Source organism: Pituophis catenifer, unplaced genomic scaffold (assembly GCF_029215685.1).
Source record: "Pituophis catenifer annectens isolate HBS135680 unplaced genomic scaffold, rPitCat1.0.hap2 SCAF_3, whole genome shotgun sequence".
Taxonomy (NCBI): Eukaryota; Metazoa; Chordata; class Lepidosauria; order Squamata; family Colubridae; genus Pituophis; species Pituophis catenifer.
The window spans coordinates 53,396,475-53,414,794 of NW_027256883.1; the positions used below are offsets into that span (position 1 = coordinate 53,396,475).

Below are 18,320 nucleotides of genomic sequence, written 5' to 3' on the forward strand. Positions count from 1 at the left end.
CTTATTTTCTCCTACACAAAAACATTTTGAATAAAAAATCGTATTTCCTCTATGCTACTCACATAAATATATTCCCCTGTGCTCCCCAGTCTTTCACCTCTCAGATTTTCTATTCTTTTAGAAGAAAAACTTTGCTCTTTTCCTGTGTTACTCATGTTTTCTCTTTCTTTCTAAAATAAAATTCTGGACCATATTCCTTCATTCTCTGAATAATTTAGGGGCAGGCTCAGCATCCCAATTTTTTAAAAAAAATCTGGTGGCAGAAATTCAGTAGCATGTACATATTCTACACAAACCTTACATTGTCCACATACGCCCAAATATAAAATGTAAATATAAACATATTTTATAATGTGTAATGTCCAAGGTAGTAGCCAAAAGTTTTCTTTGCCTGAGTCCTCACTTTCTTTCTGCAGCTTCAGATACAGAAAGGATCACATGATATCATCAGAAGAGCACAGCTGCAAAATTTAACACTTTGGGAAGAGCTGCTTTCCAAATTGTTATGACATATAACAATTGATTAATACACTTATTATGCTTTTAAATACCCTGACTGTTGAGTTGTAGATAATACATCAATGAGAAATTTAATTAACTCAGTAGCTAAGTCATTTTTCACCTGATTTGTCTTTAAGCAATCCCTTACCTAGATTTCAAAGTATGAGCTTTTCAGATAAGGTAAGACAAGATAAGGTAGGGTAAGGACATACCATGTTTACACTTTAAAAAACTACAAAAAATTATGAAACTAGGTATGATGCAAAAGACATCATACAAATTATTTAATTCCAAACAGGTAAAGTATTTACATGACTTCAACAAGTTTAAAGTAATGTTACCTGATTATTCTGGTCTGCTAGATACCTCACCACAATGGGCAATAAATATTTTGAAAAGGCATAAGGGATTGACGGCCTGTTTTCTTGACAAAACATAGCAATATGAGGCACCTGTTCCATTAACTCAGCTCTTACTGTTGGCTCTATCGATAAAAGCACAAAGAAGGAAATAATCATTTGTAAGTTCCATGTTTATGTTCATTTGAATGTGAATTACTATTACTTACAGTACATTGCTAGTAAAGGGGTTATATTTTGATTTATACTTGACAATTAATGAATGTCCTAAAAAAGTATTATTGCCTTATTTTAAAAATAACATATTTTTCCTTCTTTAAAACTCAAGTCACTGATAAAGAAAGGGTTTTGATAAACCAAATATAGCCAATTATTCCCATATCTACAAGCTACATAAGATCTCTACTGATCCTTTGGTAGACCTAAATTAAAAGATAGGAAGCCTGGGGCAGAAAGCTCTCTATATAGTGGAGGCAGTTTTGAAGTATTCGGGATGAAACTAAGATTATTATTTAAACCTTTATAAGGAAAATATTCAGAAATATTTCATATGTCTAGTAATATTCCAAAATATATTGAAATTAAACAAACACTAAATATCATGTCAAAAAAAAGTACTGAATATACACTGCTCAAAAAAATAAAGGGAACACTTAAACAACACAATGTAACTCCAAGTCAATCACACTTCTGTGAAATCAAACTGTCCACTTAGGTAGCAACGCTGATTGACAATCAATTTCACATGCTGTTGTGCAAATGGAATAGACAACAGGTGGAAAGCATAGGCAGTTAGCAAGACATCCCCAATAAAGGGGTGGTTCTGCAAGTGGTGACCACAGACCATTTCTCAGTTCCTATGCTTTCTGGCTGATGGTTTGGTCACTTTTGAATGCTGACGGTGATGTCACTCTAGTCGTAGCATGAGACGGAGTCTACAACCCACACAAGTGGCTCAGGTAGTGCAGCTCATCCAGGATGGCACATCAATGCGAGCTGGCAAGAAGGATTGCTGTGTCTGTCAGCGTAGTGTCCAGATCATGGAGGCGCTACCAGGAGACAGGCCAGTACATCAGAAGACGTGGAGGAGGCCATAGGAGGGCAATAACCCAGCATCCAGACCGCTACCTCTGCCTTTGTGCAAGGAGGGACAGGAGGAGCACTGCCAGAGCCCTGCAAAATGACCTCCAGCGGGCCACAAATGTGCATGTGGCTGCTCAAACGGTCAGAAACAGACTCCATGAGGGTGGTATGAGGGCCCGACGTCCACAGGTGGAGGTTGTGCTTACAGCCCAACACTGTGCAGGACGTTTGGCATTTGCCAGAGAACACCAAGATTGGCAACTTCTCCACTAGCGCCCTGTGCTCTTCACAGATGAAAGCAGGTTCACACTGAGCACATGTGGCAGACATGACAGGGTCTGGAGACACCATGGAGAACGTTCTGCTGCCTGCAACATTCTCCAGCATGACCGGTTTGGCAGTGGGTCAGTAATGGGGTGGGGTGGCATTTCTCTGGGGGGCCGCACAGCCCTCCATGAGCTCACCAGAGGTAGCCTGACTGCCATTAAGTACCGAGATGAGATCCTCAGACCCCTTGTGAGACCATATGCTGGTGCGGTTGGGCCCTGGGTTCCTCCTAATGCACGACATTGCTAGACCTCATTATGGCTGGAGTGTGTCAGCAGTTACTGCAAGACAAAGGCATTGATGCTATGTACTGGCCCGCCCGTTCCCCAGATTTGAATCCAATTGAGCACATCTGGGACATTGTGTCTCGCTCCATCCACCAACGCCACGTTGCACCACAGATTGTCCAGGAGTTGGGGGATGCTTTAGTCCAGGTCTGGGAGGAGATCCCTCAGGAGACCATCTGCAACCTCATCAGGAGCATGCCCAGGCATTGTAGGGAGGTCATACAGGCACGTGGAGGCCACACACACTACTGTGCCTCATTTTGACTTGTTTTAAGGACATTACATCAAAGGTGGATCAGCCTGTAGTTTTTTTTTTTCCATTTTGAGTGTAACTCCACATCCAGACCTCCATGGGTTGATAAATTTGATTTCCACTGATAATTTTTGTGTGATTTTGTTGTCAGCACATTCAACTATGTAATGAACAAAGTATTTACTACAAATATTTCATTCATTCAGATCTAGGATGTCTTATTTTTGTGTTCCCTTTATTTTTTTGAGCAGTGTATATCCATCAAGAATAAACATTTTTAATACAGCCTTCAACACCAACATTTTCAGGCATTTCCAGGCAGCGATGGGCAGCGGCAATCCCCTCAGCCTGATAAGTGGTATTCCGGGAGGCCGATCCAACCGCCAATCAGCTTATGCCAAATCAGGCTGTGCTGAAGCTGACCAGGCTGTTTGCTGTTTGCTGCAAGGAGGTAAATTGCTGGGAGGCAGAGGCCGAAGGGTGGGGGGCAGCAGATGGGCAGGGTTTAATTAATTTAATTTAATTTAATTAATTCAATTTATATGCCGCCCCTCTCTGAAGACTCAGATGCTAAAGTACAAGTGCCTCAGTGTCAAGTATAACTTTCCTATCATGATTCCTATCATATTTCTTCTGGAATCACCCTTCCATTGTTATACATGGTGACCTACCTTAATATAAGATACACACTTGATACTAGATCAAACACTGCCAAAAGGCCTAGGAAAATTACCGTGTTTTTCGGAGTATAAGATGCACCGGCGTATAAGACGCACCTTAGTTTTGGGGGAGGAAAATAAGAAAAAGCTGATTGGCGGGTGGATGGCCTCCCAGAATACCCCCCATCAGCTGTTCTCAGAGGTGAACTTTAGCAACAGGTTTATTGGTTGTGAGCTCTGCGCCTTTTTTTTTCAGCCTCCCTTTAAGTGGCTTTTTTCAGCTTCTGAAACCTCCGTTTCAGAGGCTGGGCGGGGCTACATTCAGTGAATAAAACGCACCCAAATTTTCACCCTCTTTTAGGGGGGAAAAAGGTGTGTCTTATACTCCAAAAAATATGGTAATAAAGTTATCTTTGCTCCTTACACATCCCCAAAATGCCCAGTTAAGTTCTGCATTAGAATTAATCTTGAAATCCATATTGTAATTGATAAAGGCAATCAAATACTGTAAAATGTTTTACAGCAAGAGGATACAATGGACTTGATATTCGTTACATATTTTAGAAGCGAAGCAGAGGGCTCTTTGCAAGAGGTCAAAAAGCCATAATCTTATAGTCTTTCTACAGAGATATTCATTTCCTCTTGGCAATACCAGGTCACTTTCTCTTTAATGACAGTTACAGTATCTATTATCATGATAATGAATAGAAATCATCCATTAAAAGTGAATAACTGATATCCTGGTTAGGGATATTATAGCGAGCATGCAATTATTTCAACGAAAAATCATAACCAATGCCACTGTATTATTATATTATTAATTCTGTAGAATCCTTGGTTGTTTACTTGCAGACATTTCAATATTTGACTAGGTAATAGCACTATTGCTGATGAATATAGGCTTTATTCCTGTTTATATACAAGAGCTTGCCTTGCCACTGTTGATGGAGGTGGTTTTCTACTTGGTAGTTCCTTGATAAATTTTCTGCTTTATTGGCCTGGTGTTAATTTTCTGCTTGATGATTGGCCTGCTTCTTTGGAGTTGGCTGCTGAAAAGGATGCATTCTGGTCTTTTTGTTAGAATTTTTATTATCTCTTTGAATGGTGCTAAAATATAGTTTGTCCTTATGTGTCTACTGATGATTGATTTGCATGAATGCCAAGTTTTCATTGAATTCCTTCGTGTTTGGTTTAACTTGGTCTAGGACAGTGATGGCTAACCTTTTTCGGACTGAGTGCCCAAAGCGTGCGCATGTGTGTGCAAATGCATACACATGTGCGAACCCCCAAAAGGCAATGTGCGTGCAGGCCCTGCACATGCGCCCACACATGCACGAGCACCCCATGCATGCGCCCCACCCATTGTGCATACATGCACACCCTGCATATGCCCCGCACATGTAGGCGTGCCCCCGCATGCACCCCGCCCCCGTGCATACGCGGCAGAGATCTGAAGGCACGCACGCATGTGCAGTGGAGCTGAGCTTGGGCAACGGTTTGCATGCTCACAGAGATGGCTCCGACTGCCACCTCTAGCACGTGTGCCATAGGTTCGCCACCACTGGTCTAGGATGTTCACACTTTCCTTCCCAGTTGAAATTATGATCAAGAAGGTCCATGTGTTGTGAAATCAAGTTTTCATTGTGTTTTTTGACTTCTAGTTGGTGTTCATGGGCGTGCTCTGCAAATCTGTACATTTCTTACATTGTATGTTATAGATAACTTCTGTTTTATTTTCCCTTTGGCCATATTTTGGTTTCCTAAAGATGTTTTGGAGGACTTTTGTTTGTGTGCTATGGTGATGTTGCGTGGTTGTAATAGTCTATTGGTTGTTACTGATATCTTTTGGGGGTACCATATCTACTGTTAGCCTTTTCATAACTTGTATTAGTTTTGCTGTAGTGAGTTAAGCAGTCAGGCATTTTTTGATAAACTTGCCTGGCCATCTATTTTGTTGGAAGATATTGTACAGGCAGTCTGTTTCCTTTTTCTGGTGTTCTGGGTTGCTACAGTGCATTTGTACTCATCTGAATAATGCTCTTACACAGCTCCTGTTGTGGGAGGTTGGGTTGTTACTTTGGTAATGGAGCACTTGGTTAATGTGGGATCTTTGTCAACAGACTTGGGTTTCTAATTTGTTGTTTCCTCTGCTAATGAGGATATCCAGGAAGGATAGTATGTTCCTTTTTTCTTCCCTTGTGGGTTTTATTCCTTTGTTCATTGTTATATATGTGTATTCCAAATACCTAAGATTGAACATGTCTTCTCTAAATACATTAAGATTGAAATATCCAGAATTATGGACCCATCTGCCTCACTACCAACTTGCAGTTTGACGGATAAATATACCAACAAATCTGAGGAACACTCATAGGATCTCTCATTCTCTCAGGACTCAGAGCAGAGACTATAACAATAGCACTCCCACACATGCAAGCCAAAGGATGGATCTTATATATAGACAATACCTTTGTCATAATAAAAAAGGAACCGCTAACATACTTTCATAAAACTGTCTCTCGCATACAATATTTCTTCTTCAAAAGCTCTTTTTTACTAGAAGACGTTAGCTATTATTTCTGTAGAAAATCAACCAATTCAGGATCTGAGCTCTTCGTTCCCAAATAGATGAACACCCCGTATGAATTCCTTCTAATTTAATGTCCAATTGTTTTTTTTTTCATGACAGCTAACAACATTCTGAATTTGATTTTATTTGAGCATTTCTATCCTACATTTAACCAGAAAGGTTCTTAGAAAGACTTCCATTCCCTGAAAGGCTTCCTGATTAATTAGACAATTCCATCATTTCTTAAAGTTTTATTACTTTCTGAATTTCCAAGTCCTTTCTCTTATCATACTGGCCTATAAAAATTGTTCATATTACATACCTGAATCATCTGCTAGCCTGCTGACTCTTTCCAATACAGCAATACAATCTTTCTCATCATCACTCACTTCTTTCAAAGTATCCAACAAACTTCGAGCCACCATTTGCCTATAGCATGAAAAAAGAAGTTTATTGTAATTTTACTGCATATTATTACATTGCAAGAACTTTATCTATCCCATTTTTTTTAAAAAAAAAAAACATTTATAGATTGCCAACTACTTAATATCTCTGGGTGATCTACAATCTCACTTTTATCCTGGCCTTCTTTGTAGAATTTAAATTAGTACATATTTCCTATTCTGTTTAGACCTTCACTACAAATCTGAATTTAAGCAGTAAGTAATTTTGTTCCCTAAAGCAGCACTATTGTACTGCTACAAACATTCCGTACAAGTGTCTAGAACTGCAACTGAGAATACATTGAATAATTAAGATCATTTTTATCATACATATATTTCAGTATCCTAGACTTATCTTTGTAAATAGCTATGAACATTGCAGTTCCCCTTGTTTAACCATATTTTTAAAAGTATTTGAGTTACTATTGTTTAGTTTTTCTGTGATCATAGTAAAAGATTCTTACTATTATAATTTTATATAAAATATCATAAAATCCCTGAAAAAGGGCATATAATCCACAAAATAGAAAAAAGGTAGATTTGGGTATACATTTAATTTCAAAATGATATAAAAATTAAATTCTCTCTCTCTTTCTCTCTCATACACACACATCACTAACACACACACACACAATGGCACAATAAAATATTTACTCTGTTCCTTAGGCTATATACCATACCTATTAAAAATATTCTCGCTTGCAGCGTACTTGTCCAATCTTCCCAAAGGCGTCAACATTTCATCTTGTGAGACAAAGTCCAGGGCTGAAGACACAATAATCGCATCAGATTCTGAGATGTAGTCATCCACACCAACTATCAGAGACATCAGAAATATTTCTTATCATCACATTTCTATGATTTAAAACAGATGGATACTTAAAGCCTTATGCAATAATATTTCTCAAAACTGAATCTTTCACAATGGTTTCTCTTTCAAAAGAGGCTTTTGGGCAATGATGCAATGACTTTTTGAAATTTACACTTAACTGCATTTGCTGGGGAAAATATTTTAAATTATTTCATCAAATAAATGTCTTCTTAAATAGAAAGGTCTGTTTTAAACATACTAAGAACAATGGAGGCACTGGCAGAGAATTTTTTTTCTTTTGGACAAGGAATTATGACATTCAGATTAATTTTCCTTCCATGTAAATATTGCACTTCATTCTAAAAAAAAATCTCTAATATCTCAAATTTCTAAACTTTAAAATTTATAGAAATCATATAATCTTTTTGTATGGAAATGGTAAATTAAAGTTACTTACAAAGGACTAAAGTCAAATGACAGTTTTTGTTTATAATTCATGTCATACTGAATAAAAAATCTATAATCATAATATGTGTATTCACCCACTAAAATGACTGAAGATTCCAAAGGGTAGAATCTCGGCTTCATATTTAAGCCAAAGCACTGCTTATATGCAAACAATTTTTTTAAAAAGCATGACTTCCTTTATACATGAAAAAAATCTGAGGAAATCTATGAAAGGATCAACTATTGTGATGCTCCATGCTTTACATAACTGATTCAGTGCTGTAGACATACCAGTCATACTCAGTATTCTATAAAAAATGGGTAAAACAAAGACAATATACCTGTATTTTTAAACTTCCTTTCAAACATAGCTAAAAATTCCAAAACATTCAGAGCTCACATTTTCCATTCTTTATGAGAAAGTCTATCAGTAAATCTGCTGTCAAAATGTATTGCTTATAAAATATACAACACCAAATTTCCATATGAAATCAGTTGTAATAATTAACTTGATGCAGTTCTTAGATTTATTTTAAGCATTATGTTTTTTTCAAGGATTGGATATCTCGAGGAACAAAATAATAAAAGTAATAAAATCACATGAATTATAAGCAGTTAATAAAACAAAGTAGTTTTTAAAGATCTTTGCATCAATATTTCTCAGAATTCATTTAGCTGAACAATAAAAAAATCTTATTTTTTAAAAATCCAAATTGCCAATATCAGCTGGATTAAACTTTTAATGTTAAAAGAAGACCCCAAGTGGCTTATTTAAATTATAATGTGAGGCTTATTTAAATGTTATTATCCATCTGGAAAATGGTTGAGGTTAAATGTCATATTACATTTATAGTATTCCAATTATATAAAAATGAAACATCAACTCTACACACTGCAATAGATTTCACATACCCTACAAAGTCAAAACCAAATACACCTAGTCAGATTTATTAAATAAAACATGCTTAAAAGGAGGCACAGTATAAGTATATTTGGAACCAAGCATGAAATGTTTGACCAAGAATAAGGATCAAGAATAAAGTTGGAAGCCTTGTCAGAAAATTAGAAAAACTAATAAGATATTCAGTGCAAAACTGTACTAGGAGACTTAACAGCCAGTTGAATAGGATTCAAGTGACCAGTCTTGATGTTTAACACAGTAGTTTGAAGACACAGTAGTTTATGAAGTGAGTATAGTTCAATGCAGAAATTAAAGAAAAATAAAGCAGGGTGAAATGCATGAGGAACACAGTTGCAGAGCACCACAGAATCTGAATTATTTAGGGGGGAAGGCAAATTTTGAGTAAGTGAGCAGACATTGTAGAGTTATAAGGGAATCTGGCAGAAACAGTAAGAGTATTAGATTATCAGAGCATGAACCAGAATTTTAGCTGAGAGATCAAAGGCATTTGTACACTACTGTGTAAAGGTTTAACTTGCAAATTGATTGAATGTGACAAGCAAAAATAATGAGAGATTAGAACAGGATTATTAGCAACATCTTCACCACAGGAGGAAAAGTAAATAGTTATTTCTGTCTTGAGAACACATTATTTGAGTTTCAAGCAGCAGTAAGATATTGAAGGATATACCAAACAGAAAAATGCAATGGGAGGGAAGGAAGAGAACTAAGTTACAGAGGTAGAGTAAATCAAAGTCCTCACCATATTAAGTGGTAAAGAAAATGACAGTATCAGATAGTTAAGCTAGAAAAATGTATAAAACCAGACTGTCCTTAGTTTAAGGCAACGTTTAGTCTAAGTCACTCATACTAAAGAATTCAATTCACCTCTTGCAGAAATCAGCAGTATTATTCACAAAATCTATTGAAGACAAACTGAATCAAACACATTAGCTATCTATGCTATTTAAATATGTATCCTATAGGCTAAAAATTATCTCTCATAAAAAAGGGAAAATAATTAATTACAAATAATTACAAGTTTACATTTGTAAACTGTCCCATTCAATAGTTATGCAGCTATGCAGACAACTAGAAAGAAGTGTCCTACGATATCAATCAAAGACTTCTTAGGTCCTGCATTCTGTTTCCCACAGTGGTTAACAGATATGAGAGGAGTCTGTAGATATATCAGCACACTTCCTATTCTCTGGAATCGGGTAATGAAAGGCCTGCTATCTCTAATATTGTATACATGCACTGATAGCCTTATCTCCATATACTGTAGATGTGCCTTTAGAGTCTCCTCTCTGAAAGCAACAAAAAGAAGAAAGAAATAGTAAGCAAAAGCATGATATGAGAGGAAAAAGAAATATATCTAAAACTAGTTTATGCAAATGGAGTAAACAGCTGAGGTTCTCATTTCTACCACATCAATTTATCAATTCATATATACTGCTCAAAAAAATAAAGGGAACACAAAACTACTGTATGGAACGAACAAAGTATTTAATAAGGCTATTTCATTCATTCAGATATAGGATGCCTTCTGCTTGTGTTCCCTTTATTTTTTTGAGCAGAGTATTTCCCCATAAGTATTTCCAATCACTTTTGAAGCATAAACAAATGGCTGACATCACATCTTTAGGAAACCAATTCCACAGGTTAAATATATCCTTTGTGAACATTATTTCTTCTTGACAATTATGAACACCCTACCATTCAGTAACCTTTCTAGAATTCTAGTTTGTAGAATTACAGTAAGAGAAAAAATTGTCTATAACTGTGTAACTATCATATATGCTCACTTCAGTGTTCTAACCTAAAAAGTCCAAACACTGCAACCTTCACTTGCAATGATGAGCCAGAATTCTGAATTACAAGTTAATTAGCAGCGTGCAATTGCATACTACCAGTTCTTCTTGCCAATGGACAATTTGTGTGTGTTTATGTTTTGCTGCATTAGGTGACCCAGCAACTCTGGCAAAGAATACATCATAGCAATGAGTTTTAAACAATTCTGATATCATTCCAACGGAAGTTTGCCATTGCAACCTAAGTTCATAGAGAAGCACTTCCAGTATTGGATCACTTTATGGAATTCTTTCACAATGGTCCCTACTGTACAATATAATTTGGCAAAAGAGAGGAACAGCATTGCACAGAGCATTCCAAGTGCATCCACACAATTGTTAAAAAGTAAGGATACTGTTTACTTTCAATCTTTTTCCAAAAACTGAATTTGTTTTACATTAGTTACACATTATGCCAATGGTTTCACTAAGCAGGTTTCTCGCAAAATCTAATGATAGGATAGAGTATTAGGATTATTTATTTTGCCGTGTATTATTTTAAAATGCTAAGCAAGCATATTTGCACAGTGGGGCTTCCAGTTGCTCTCTGGGACAGATGTTGAGAGCTTTGGAAATTCTTTGCAGTGCTTCACAATCTCTTTTTTGCTTTTTAAGCTAATGTCTAATGCTTTACAGAATCATCCCATTAATGAGAGAAAATTTGCAATACTAGAAATGTTTTCCTTTTTGAAATTTTCCAGCTTAGATTTTTTTTGTTTCTTAAAAACTAATGAATATACACTTAGTGTACATTATTAAGTCACAATATTTCAAAACAGGTATTTTTTTTTTTAAGTTAGGTCTTCAAGTTAAATTGATTCCTGGTGAAACTATGCTTTTTTTTGGCAACAATACTGAAATGGTTGCCATTGTTCCTTCTGGGCTATTTCTTTAGGAAACCATTTGCAATTGCTTTCTTCCCAAGCTAGTCTACAAAGATGTGGATTTTGGTATTCTTATGCTGATGCATTAAGTGGGTCCCATTCTGCTTAGCTTTTTCCAGATCATATCAGATTTATCAGGTCTGCTAGCTTCTGTAATTTTAAAGTATTTCCAATAATATTAATAAAACAAATCCTAAATAAAAACTTTTGAGTTTGTTTAAATTTATATTTTCAATTTTGTAAGTCCTCATTTCATTTAAATCAATATTTTCACTTCAGCCATTTTGAGCTAATGTTTAAAAAAAGGTCTTTTCAGATATAAATGTTGTGTGTAAAACTAACATGCCTTAAGTTAAGACTCACATTAATGGAAATTAACTTATGTCAATCAATGGTGCATCATTTTATTTAAACATGAGGCCATAAACATGAGGCCACGTTTTACCTGATTCTTTGAGATCTATAGACTGTTTTAAGATTTATTTACAGAGAATATATGAGAAAATTTGGCATCAGCTTCTGCATAAGTCACATTGTTCTACACCTTTTATCAAGTGTAAATTTGTATTTGTTTCTGTACATAACTTTCTATAAGTACCGAGCCATGAAATGCTGTACAGTAAAACTAAAACTAAAGCATTTAATCACTTTACAGATATTTTAAACATTTTTGAAAATCCAGTTACAGAGAAGTCTTACAAAATACCCTCTATTTCCAAAAAGGTGGTTGATTCTGATTCTTTCGTGTATATGCCATCAGTGGAATCCACTTCAGCCATTTTGATTACACTACCAATCTAACAAGGTTTCTCCTAATACAGTCTTCTTGCAAGAGGAATGCTTGTAACAAGTAAAAAAAAGCATTTCCATTATTGCATTTTTTTGAATGAACAATGGGAAGATGAAATTCCCAATATTAACTCTTTTCACAGAGATAGGTATTCCAGTTGTCTCCACATGCTTTCTTATTTGTACTTCAGCTCTATAGTATAGATGTAAATCAGTTTTTTGTTACTGACTTAATGGTAGATACATCACAATGGGAACCCTGATGCAAGATTAGGCCTTTTTTGCATTATCATAAATTGCTAACAGTCATCCACGTCTATATTTATAAAGATTTGTAAAATATTTAAGTCTACTTTGAAGCAAAAGAGAACACATAAATTAATAAAATATTTCATTTAAGAAAAATGATCATTTCATACAAAGATAATTGTTTTGAAAGATGATACTAATATGATTGAAACTTTTAAAAAGTTGCTAAGTAATTTTTTCAAGGTATTTTTCAGATAACTGTAAACATGAATACAGCAATTCAAGCATATTTTACTTAGCTAATTATTTTTCAGTATTATTTCAGTATTATATTTAATATTTTTTATTTAAATATGTTTAAACCACTTTCTGTTCAAATCTCTCAGTTCAATTTAGCTCAGTTCAGTTTAATGCTTTGAATACAGAAACAGCTTTTGAGATATTTATATGAGACAGTATAACATATTAATTTATTATAGATTATTAAACAGATATGATGAACATGATGCAAATTCATTTAAAGTATTGGAAATTTCTCCCATTTTCACAGCACTATGTTATATAGTACTCAATATTTTTATAATGAAAACATGAAATAAGCCAGAGTTTTTTTTACTACATTACAAGGTTTCTAATTTCAGTTTTGGAAAAACCCATATATAAAATGCTAAGATTTTATTATCTTGCTGCAGTGTCTCTGAAGGTCTTATCTATATTCATCTTTGCATATGTTCCATTGTGACATAGTTCTTTCTCAAAAAATATAGGTTAGGACTGCTGGAGATATATTCCTGAACTAGAGTGAACTTTTAAAATGGGAAGTCATTCAAAATGTAGCATTGGTATTTGCATAAATAAGAATGAAAAAACCTTGTGCAATTAATTCATTCTATATATATTAAAGAAGAATCAATTTAATAGTCCACAAGATTGTAGGGATAATGGGAAAATGCTAACCAAGGATTATAATAAACAAATTAGTTAGAAAAGTTTATTTATATAAAAAGTATTTAATTCTTTCAAAGGCTAGCTATGTTTTTAGCATTTGAGTATTGGTAATTGAGTGCAATATTTGTATCACAGAACAATATACTATTACATTCAAAATGGCAATTATATTAACCTTGAAATTCAAGTATTCAAGTTCAGCTATAGGAATTTAGCATTTTTTTTCATTGTGTTCCTAAATAACGAATTAATTGTATACATTGTATACATACAACTCAACAACAATGGTTCAAGAAGAATATAATTGTCAGTATGCAAACTACACAATAGTACATAATATGTGTAATTTATTTACAAATAATAGTGGGTCTCCTTCTTGTCTTTATAACTACTATACAAAATTTATTAAGTTAATAAAACTAATGTACTTTGTCTCTGTAAAAAGTGTAATAATGGAAAACATGATCTATCACTGTGAAGGCGAACCTATAGCACGTGTGCCGGAAGTGGAACACCAGCCACCGCCAGTTACTCTTCTGGGTTCCGCTGCTGGTCTTTGCACACGCGGGAGTGCCGGAAATCAGAAAAGCAACTGCCTGGCATGCATATGTGTGCCGGGAAGCTGAGCTTCTGGTTTCTAGTGTGCCAGCTGGTCTTCACATGCACATGTGTGTCAGAAACCGGAAGACCAGGTGACCGGGGTGCATATGCACACCGGAAAATGGAAGCTCAGCTTCCTGGTGTGCATATGCATGCTGGGGAACTGCTCTTCCGGTTTCTGGCATTCCCGCGCATGCAAAACAGGGAACTGCTCTTCCAGTTTCTGGTGCTCCCCTGTGCACGCTCCCGTTTCGGCACTCAGTGCCAAAAAGGTTCGCCAACACTGACATATCATTTTAATATTCCAGTGGTTCCAGAACTACAAGGGCAAATGTATTCATTAAAAAGAATGCCTTGTAAAATGCTTTCTAATATTTTGACATAGCTAAAATGGTAAAGTAGCAAACTGGTCCCCAACAGAGATCAGCTTTCAGGATTTAAATTTTTTGTATATTTTGCCTAAATTAAATACTCTGCATCCAAAATGTTTCCTAAGAATCTCTTTAGCCCTCTCATAGACCATGTATAATACAAACTCTGGTAAAAGGCCATATGGCAGCAGTTTCCTTAGAATTGCTGTTTTCTAATTTGTTTGAAAATTACTGGCAGAGCGAACGAAACTAAGAAAAGGTTAACAAAAACCAAAATACCCTTGTTAATCCTGATAGATGGAAAGATAGTGTTCTCAAAACTGATTAACTGGAATACAACCCCAAGTCTAATTAGACACTATTTAGAGATTAGAAATTGGGCCACTGTTTTTGCGTAAAGTAATTTTAGAGTACAAACTCTCAAATGAAAAAATAAAGAACTTAGCCTCCTTCTTTCCTAAGGCATGAAATGCCACACCTAGGAACACAAAAAATTGCATATTGCAATTTGAATTCTAGGCTAAAATACCCACCAACCAGACTCTACTAGGAGATCAATTTATAACATGCAATTCAATTTACTGGCATTATCAGTGCCTCACTTATGGCCAGGTAAAGATTCTACCTTTATCCATAAATCTCTGAGTACAGATAAAATATTTTGATGAACATTTCTATAGCCTCTGTATAGAGGGCCAAGACAGCTGCACTACTCAAGGAACACACAGGGTACAACGTTCAAAATAAAACATGTAAGAACAAGAAATAATGTGTTCTCAGTTGAAGAACTTTGGCACAAAGATGACTTTTACAGGAAATGAAGCTAATATAGATTTCAAACACGTCAAGCACTCATTAAAAGATACTCCTCTTTGATAAAATTTTCCCACTGTAACTCTAATAATCAAGAAAGTAAAGGCATGAAAGCTCATACGACAAATGCCACTTTCATGCGTTAGCAAAGGAAGAGAGAAAACAACCCTGTGAATATTAATGTGAATTCAGCTGTACAAGATGAATGCTAGAACATTGTTTACAATTAGAAAACAATTTTACTTTCCCCTAAAATTGCCCTTACAAATTAGAAACTTTGCAAGATAAACTCTGATACACAGTAATTCAATCTAAAAGTTAATGGCCAGGAAATAATTACATACAATGTATGTCTCCAGGCAGATGGCATTTGAGTCACTCAAAAAAGATGTTATAATAAACAGTATCAAACTGTTTTACATCTTTATTGGTGATATATATAATTCAAATACAATCACTTCTGATTTTTTCATTGTTAGTTCACTTTTCCATTATATCAAGGATTTTCATTAGTGCCTACGGAGGCCAATATACTCAATCTATGCTTGCCAAGCCCTGTACCTGTCAATCATTAAAACAAATAAAAAATTCTTTAAAAAAATAAATTGATATTCTGCACAGCTAATCACTATATTTTATATTTCACATCCAAGAATTCTTTGCATTCCTTATAACTAAGCTTACAGGAGTGGAAAATGTTACGTTTCTACAACTTCTACTTTTTGAAATAAATATCTAGACTTGTCCAGAAAACAAATAAAGGCTAGTTGAGGGCAATATAATGAGTACTGGCTGAACAACAAATACTATAGAGCTATCTTGTTGTTTTGTCTTCTGCGATTTCATATTTCATTAGCCAGTCAAAATGAATCTGATACTGTTCAAATGGACAAGACCTCCTGCATGGCAGCCTTTTTAAAAGTTTCTATATTACGATATCGAAATGCTGAATCCACAAATTGACTTTAAAAAATTCAAGTCTCTGAGGCATAATTCACAGATATTCCAAACCTGATCGATAATAAATAATAACCTTCAGATAAATTGTACTGTAACTCCCAAAATTCCCCATCATCCTGAGTACTGGCTCAGAATTATGTGAACTCTGGCCAAACATATCATGAAAATAAATAGGTTGGGAAAGGCTACAAAGTTTCATGGACTGTTAGCATATTTGCTTCTTTTTAAAAGATACACTTTTCCAGGAATTAACAGAATATGCCAAATTACAGACAGTACAAATGCAACCTATTTCAAACACTTACACCTGTTTTTAAGTAAATACATTTCTTGAATTAATTAGTCCTTCCAATTGGCAGCAAGTCTCAGAAGGAAATCCCTTCTACACCCACCCAACTGCAAATCCATCACCAAATTTATTTAAAATAGAAATTAACTTGCATTTTTTCTAAAACTGAAGCAAAATATAACCCAATGCAAATAAATATTTATTTGAACTGCTGGACATCCCCCTTTTCTATACAGCGCCTGCTTTGCACCACCCCAGATCTTTTACTAAGTTTTCCATATCTCTCCAGAGTAGATTTGGGGTACATAAAGAATTATTTCTGTTTGCACTGTAGAAGCAGTTATTCTATCCAGAAAACTATTTACCTCAATATTACTCAAGATCAAAGACACTACCGTATTTTTAAAAATTTTTTATAGAAAGTAAACTGTTCTTCACTGCATCAACTAGCCCAAAAACGAATACATCCCTCAGTTGAGGGATGAATTAAACATATAAACATTATAACCAGAAAGAAAATCAATTCCTGTATTTCCACCTTAAACCAATTTCAGTGGCAAGAAATAAACAACTCCCTTCAAAGGCAGGAGTAGTAAAGTGGAAGCTCAGAAGCACCACATGACCTACATCACATTCATCAAAAGACTAGCAACCATGCTATTAAACCCAACCAACCCATCAAATTCATAGCATTCCCCATTTTCAGTTCAGGGCCTGCCAAGGAAGTAAAGGCACCCACAGATACTTTTGCAAGCCATGCAGTACGTCTAAATGCCCTCAAATGAGGGACAGCTGAGCTTGGCTACTTCCTCCCACAATGCAACTTGGGCCGCCCTCACGATTTCAAACCCTCCATTCACGGAAACAAAATTAAAAGAGGTCAACAAAATACTCCTCTGCCCCTCCCGTATTTCATCCAAGGCACCAACCGCGCTTGAAAAGAGACGGGTTCCCTCTCCCCATTTCTCTCAAGACTCGGGGGGCACCCAGAGTTTCCGGGTGAGAAGGAAGTGGGCCCGCCCCCGGCCCTCCCCAGTTAGCAGCAGGGCTGGGAGGGCCTTCCATGTGCAAAGGGGGAAGGCGGCGGCGGCGGCTGGGGATACTCACATCCGTCTATCTCCTCCTGAACGTCCTCCTGGAGCAGCGACAGATCTGGGCAGGCGGATTAAGACAAAACAAAAGACAACGTGAATTCTCGCCGAGGGACTCCGCGCGGCGCCCTCCCCCACCAACCCACCCCAGCCTCATTACGAGCTCCTTTTGGCACCCGACCCCACACCTCGCCCCCTCCTCACATTCACACTCCGAGGGAAGAGAGACGGAAGGGGGACGCCTCCCTCTGCCAACAAATCCCACAAGCCCTTCCTACCTCACTGTGACTGAGAAACGCGAGCGAGCCGCAGATCTTTTTTTCAAAAGAAGAGGGGGAAAAAACACACCCCACACTTTTTCACCATAGTTGCACAGGCGCACACCCCGTGCAACTCGGGCAGAGAGGCCCCAGATACCCCACCCAAATCGGGGAGTTGCCTGGGGGTGTCTCTCTCTCTCTAAGGCGCCGCTGCCTTTCCTTTTGGGACTTATTTGTTCCGAGGAGGGGGCTCTCGCAACGGGACGATGGGGTGGGGGGAATTGGGGTGGAAGGGAGGTGCTACCTACCCGCCATGTTCCTGCAAACCTCCCCGCCTGTTCCAGGGGCTACATTTAACCGCAAGGGCACCAAGAAGCGAGGGCTGAGGGAAAAGACGGCTGGCTTGAGGCCTTTGGGCCCAGGCGCGTTTCCGGGCGTCCCCGGGAGAGTCTCACACCGAGCGAGCCAGAGAGGGAGGGGTCTGAGTCGGACACAAACGGTTGCCCCCGCCTCCGCCAGGGAGGGAAGGCAGGCAAGCAGGCGGGCGAGCCTGCCTCAGACAAGCTGAGCAGC

The 18,320-nt window shown here is 36.8% G+C and overlaps 1 protein-coding gene across 1 annotated transcript in view; it reads right to left on the reverse strand.

Moving 5' to 3' along the window:
* Positions 1-18,156, reverse strand: part of PPP4R1 (protein phosphatase 4 regulatory subunit 1) — a 42,218-nt gene extending 24,062 nt beyond the window's left edge. Inside the window, exons 1-5 of the mRNA XM_070942375.1 lie at positions 18,056-18,156; positions 17,504-17,548; positions 7,162-7,297; positions 6,361-6,467; positions 843-985 (exon numbers count right to left, since the gene is read on the reverse strand). Of these exons, the coding sequence (XP_070798476.1) occupies positions 843-985; positions 6,361-6,467; positions 7,162-7,297; positions 17,504-17,548; positions 18,056-18,062 (438 nt within the window). The 5' untranslated portion in view covers positions 18,063-18,156. The remainder of the gene's footprint in view (positions 1-842; positions 986-6,360; positions 6,468-7,161; positions 7,298-17,503; positions 17,549-18,055) is intronic.
* Positions 18,157-18,320: the final 164 nt, after the last annotated feature.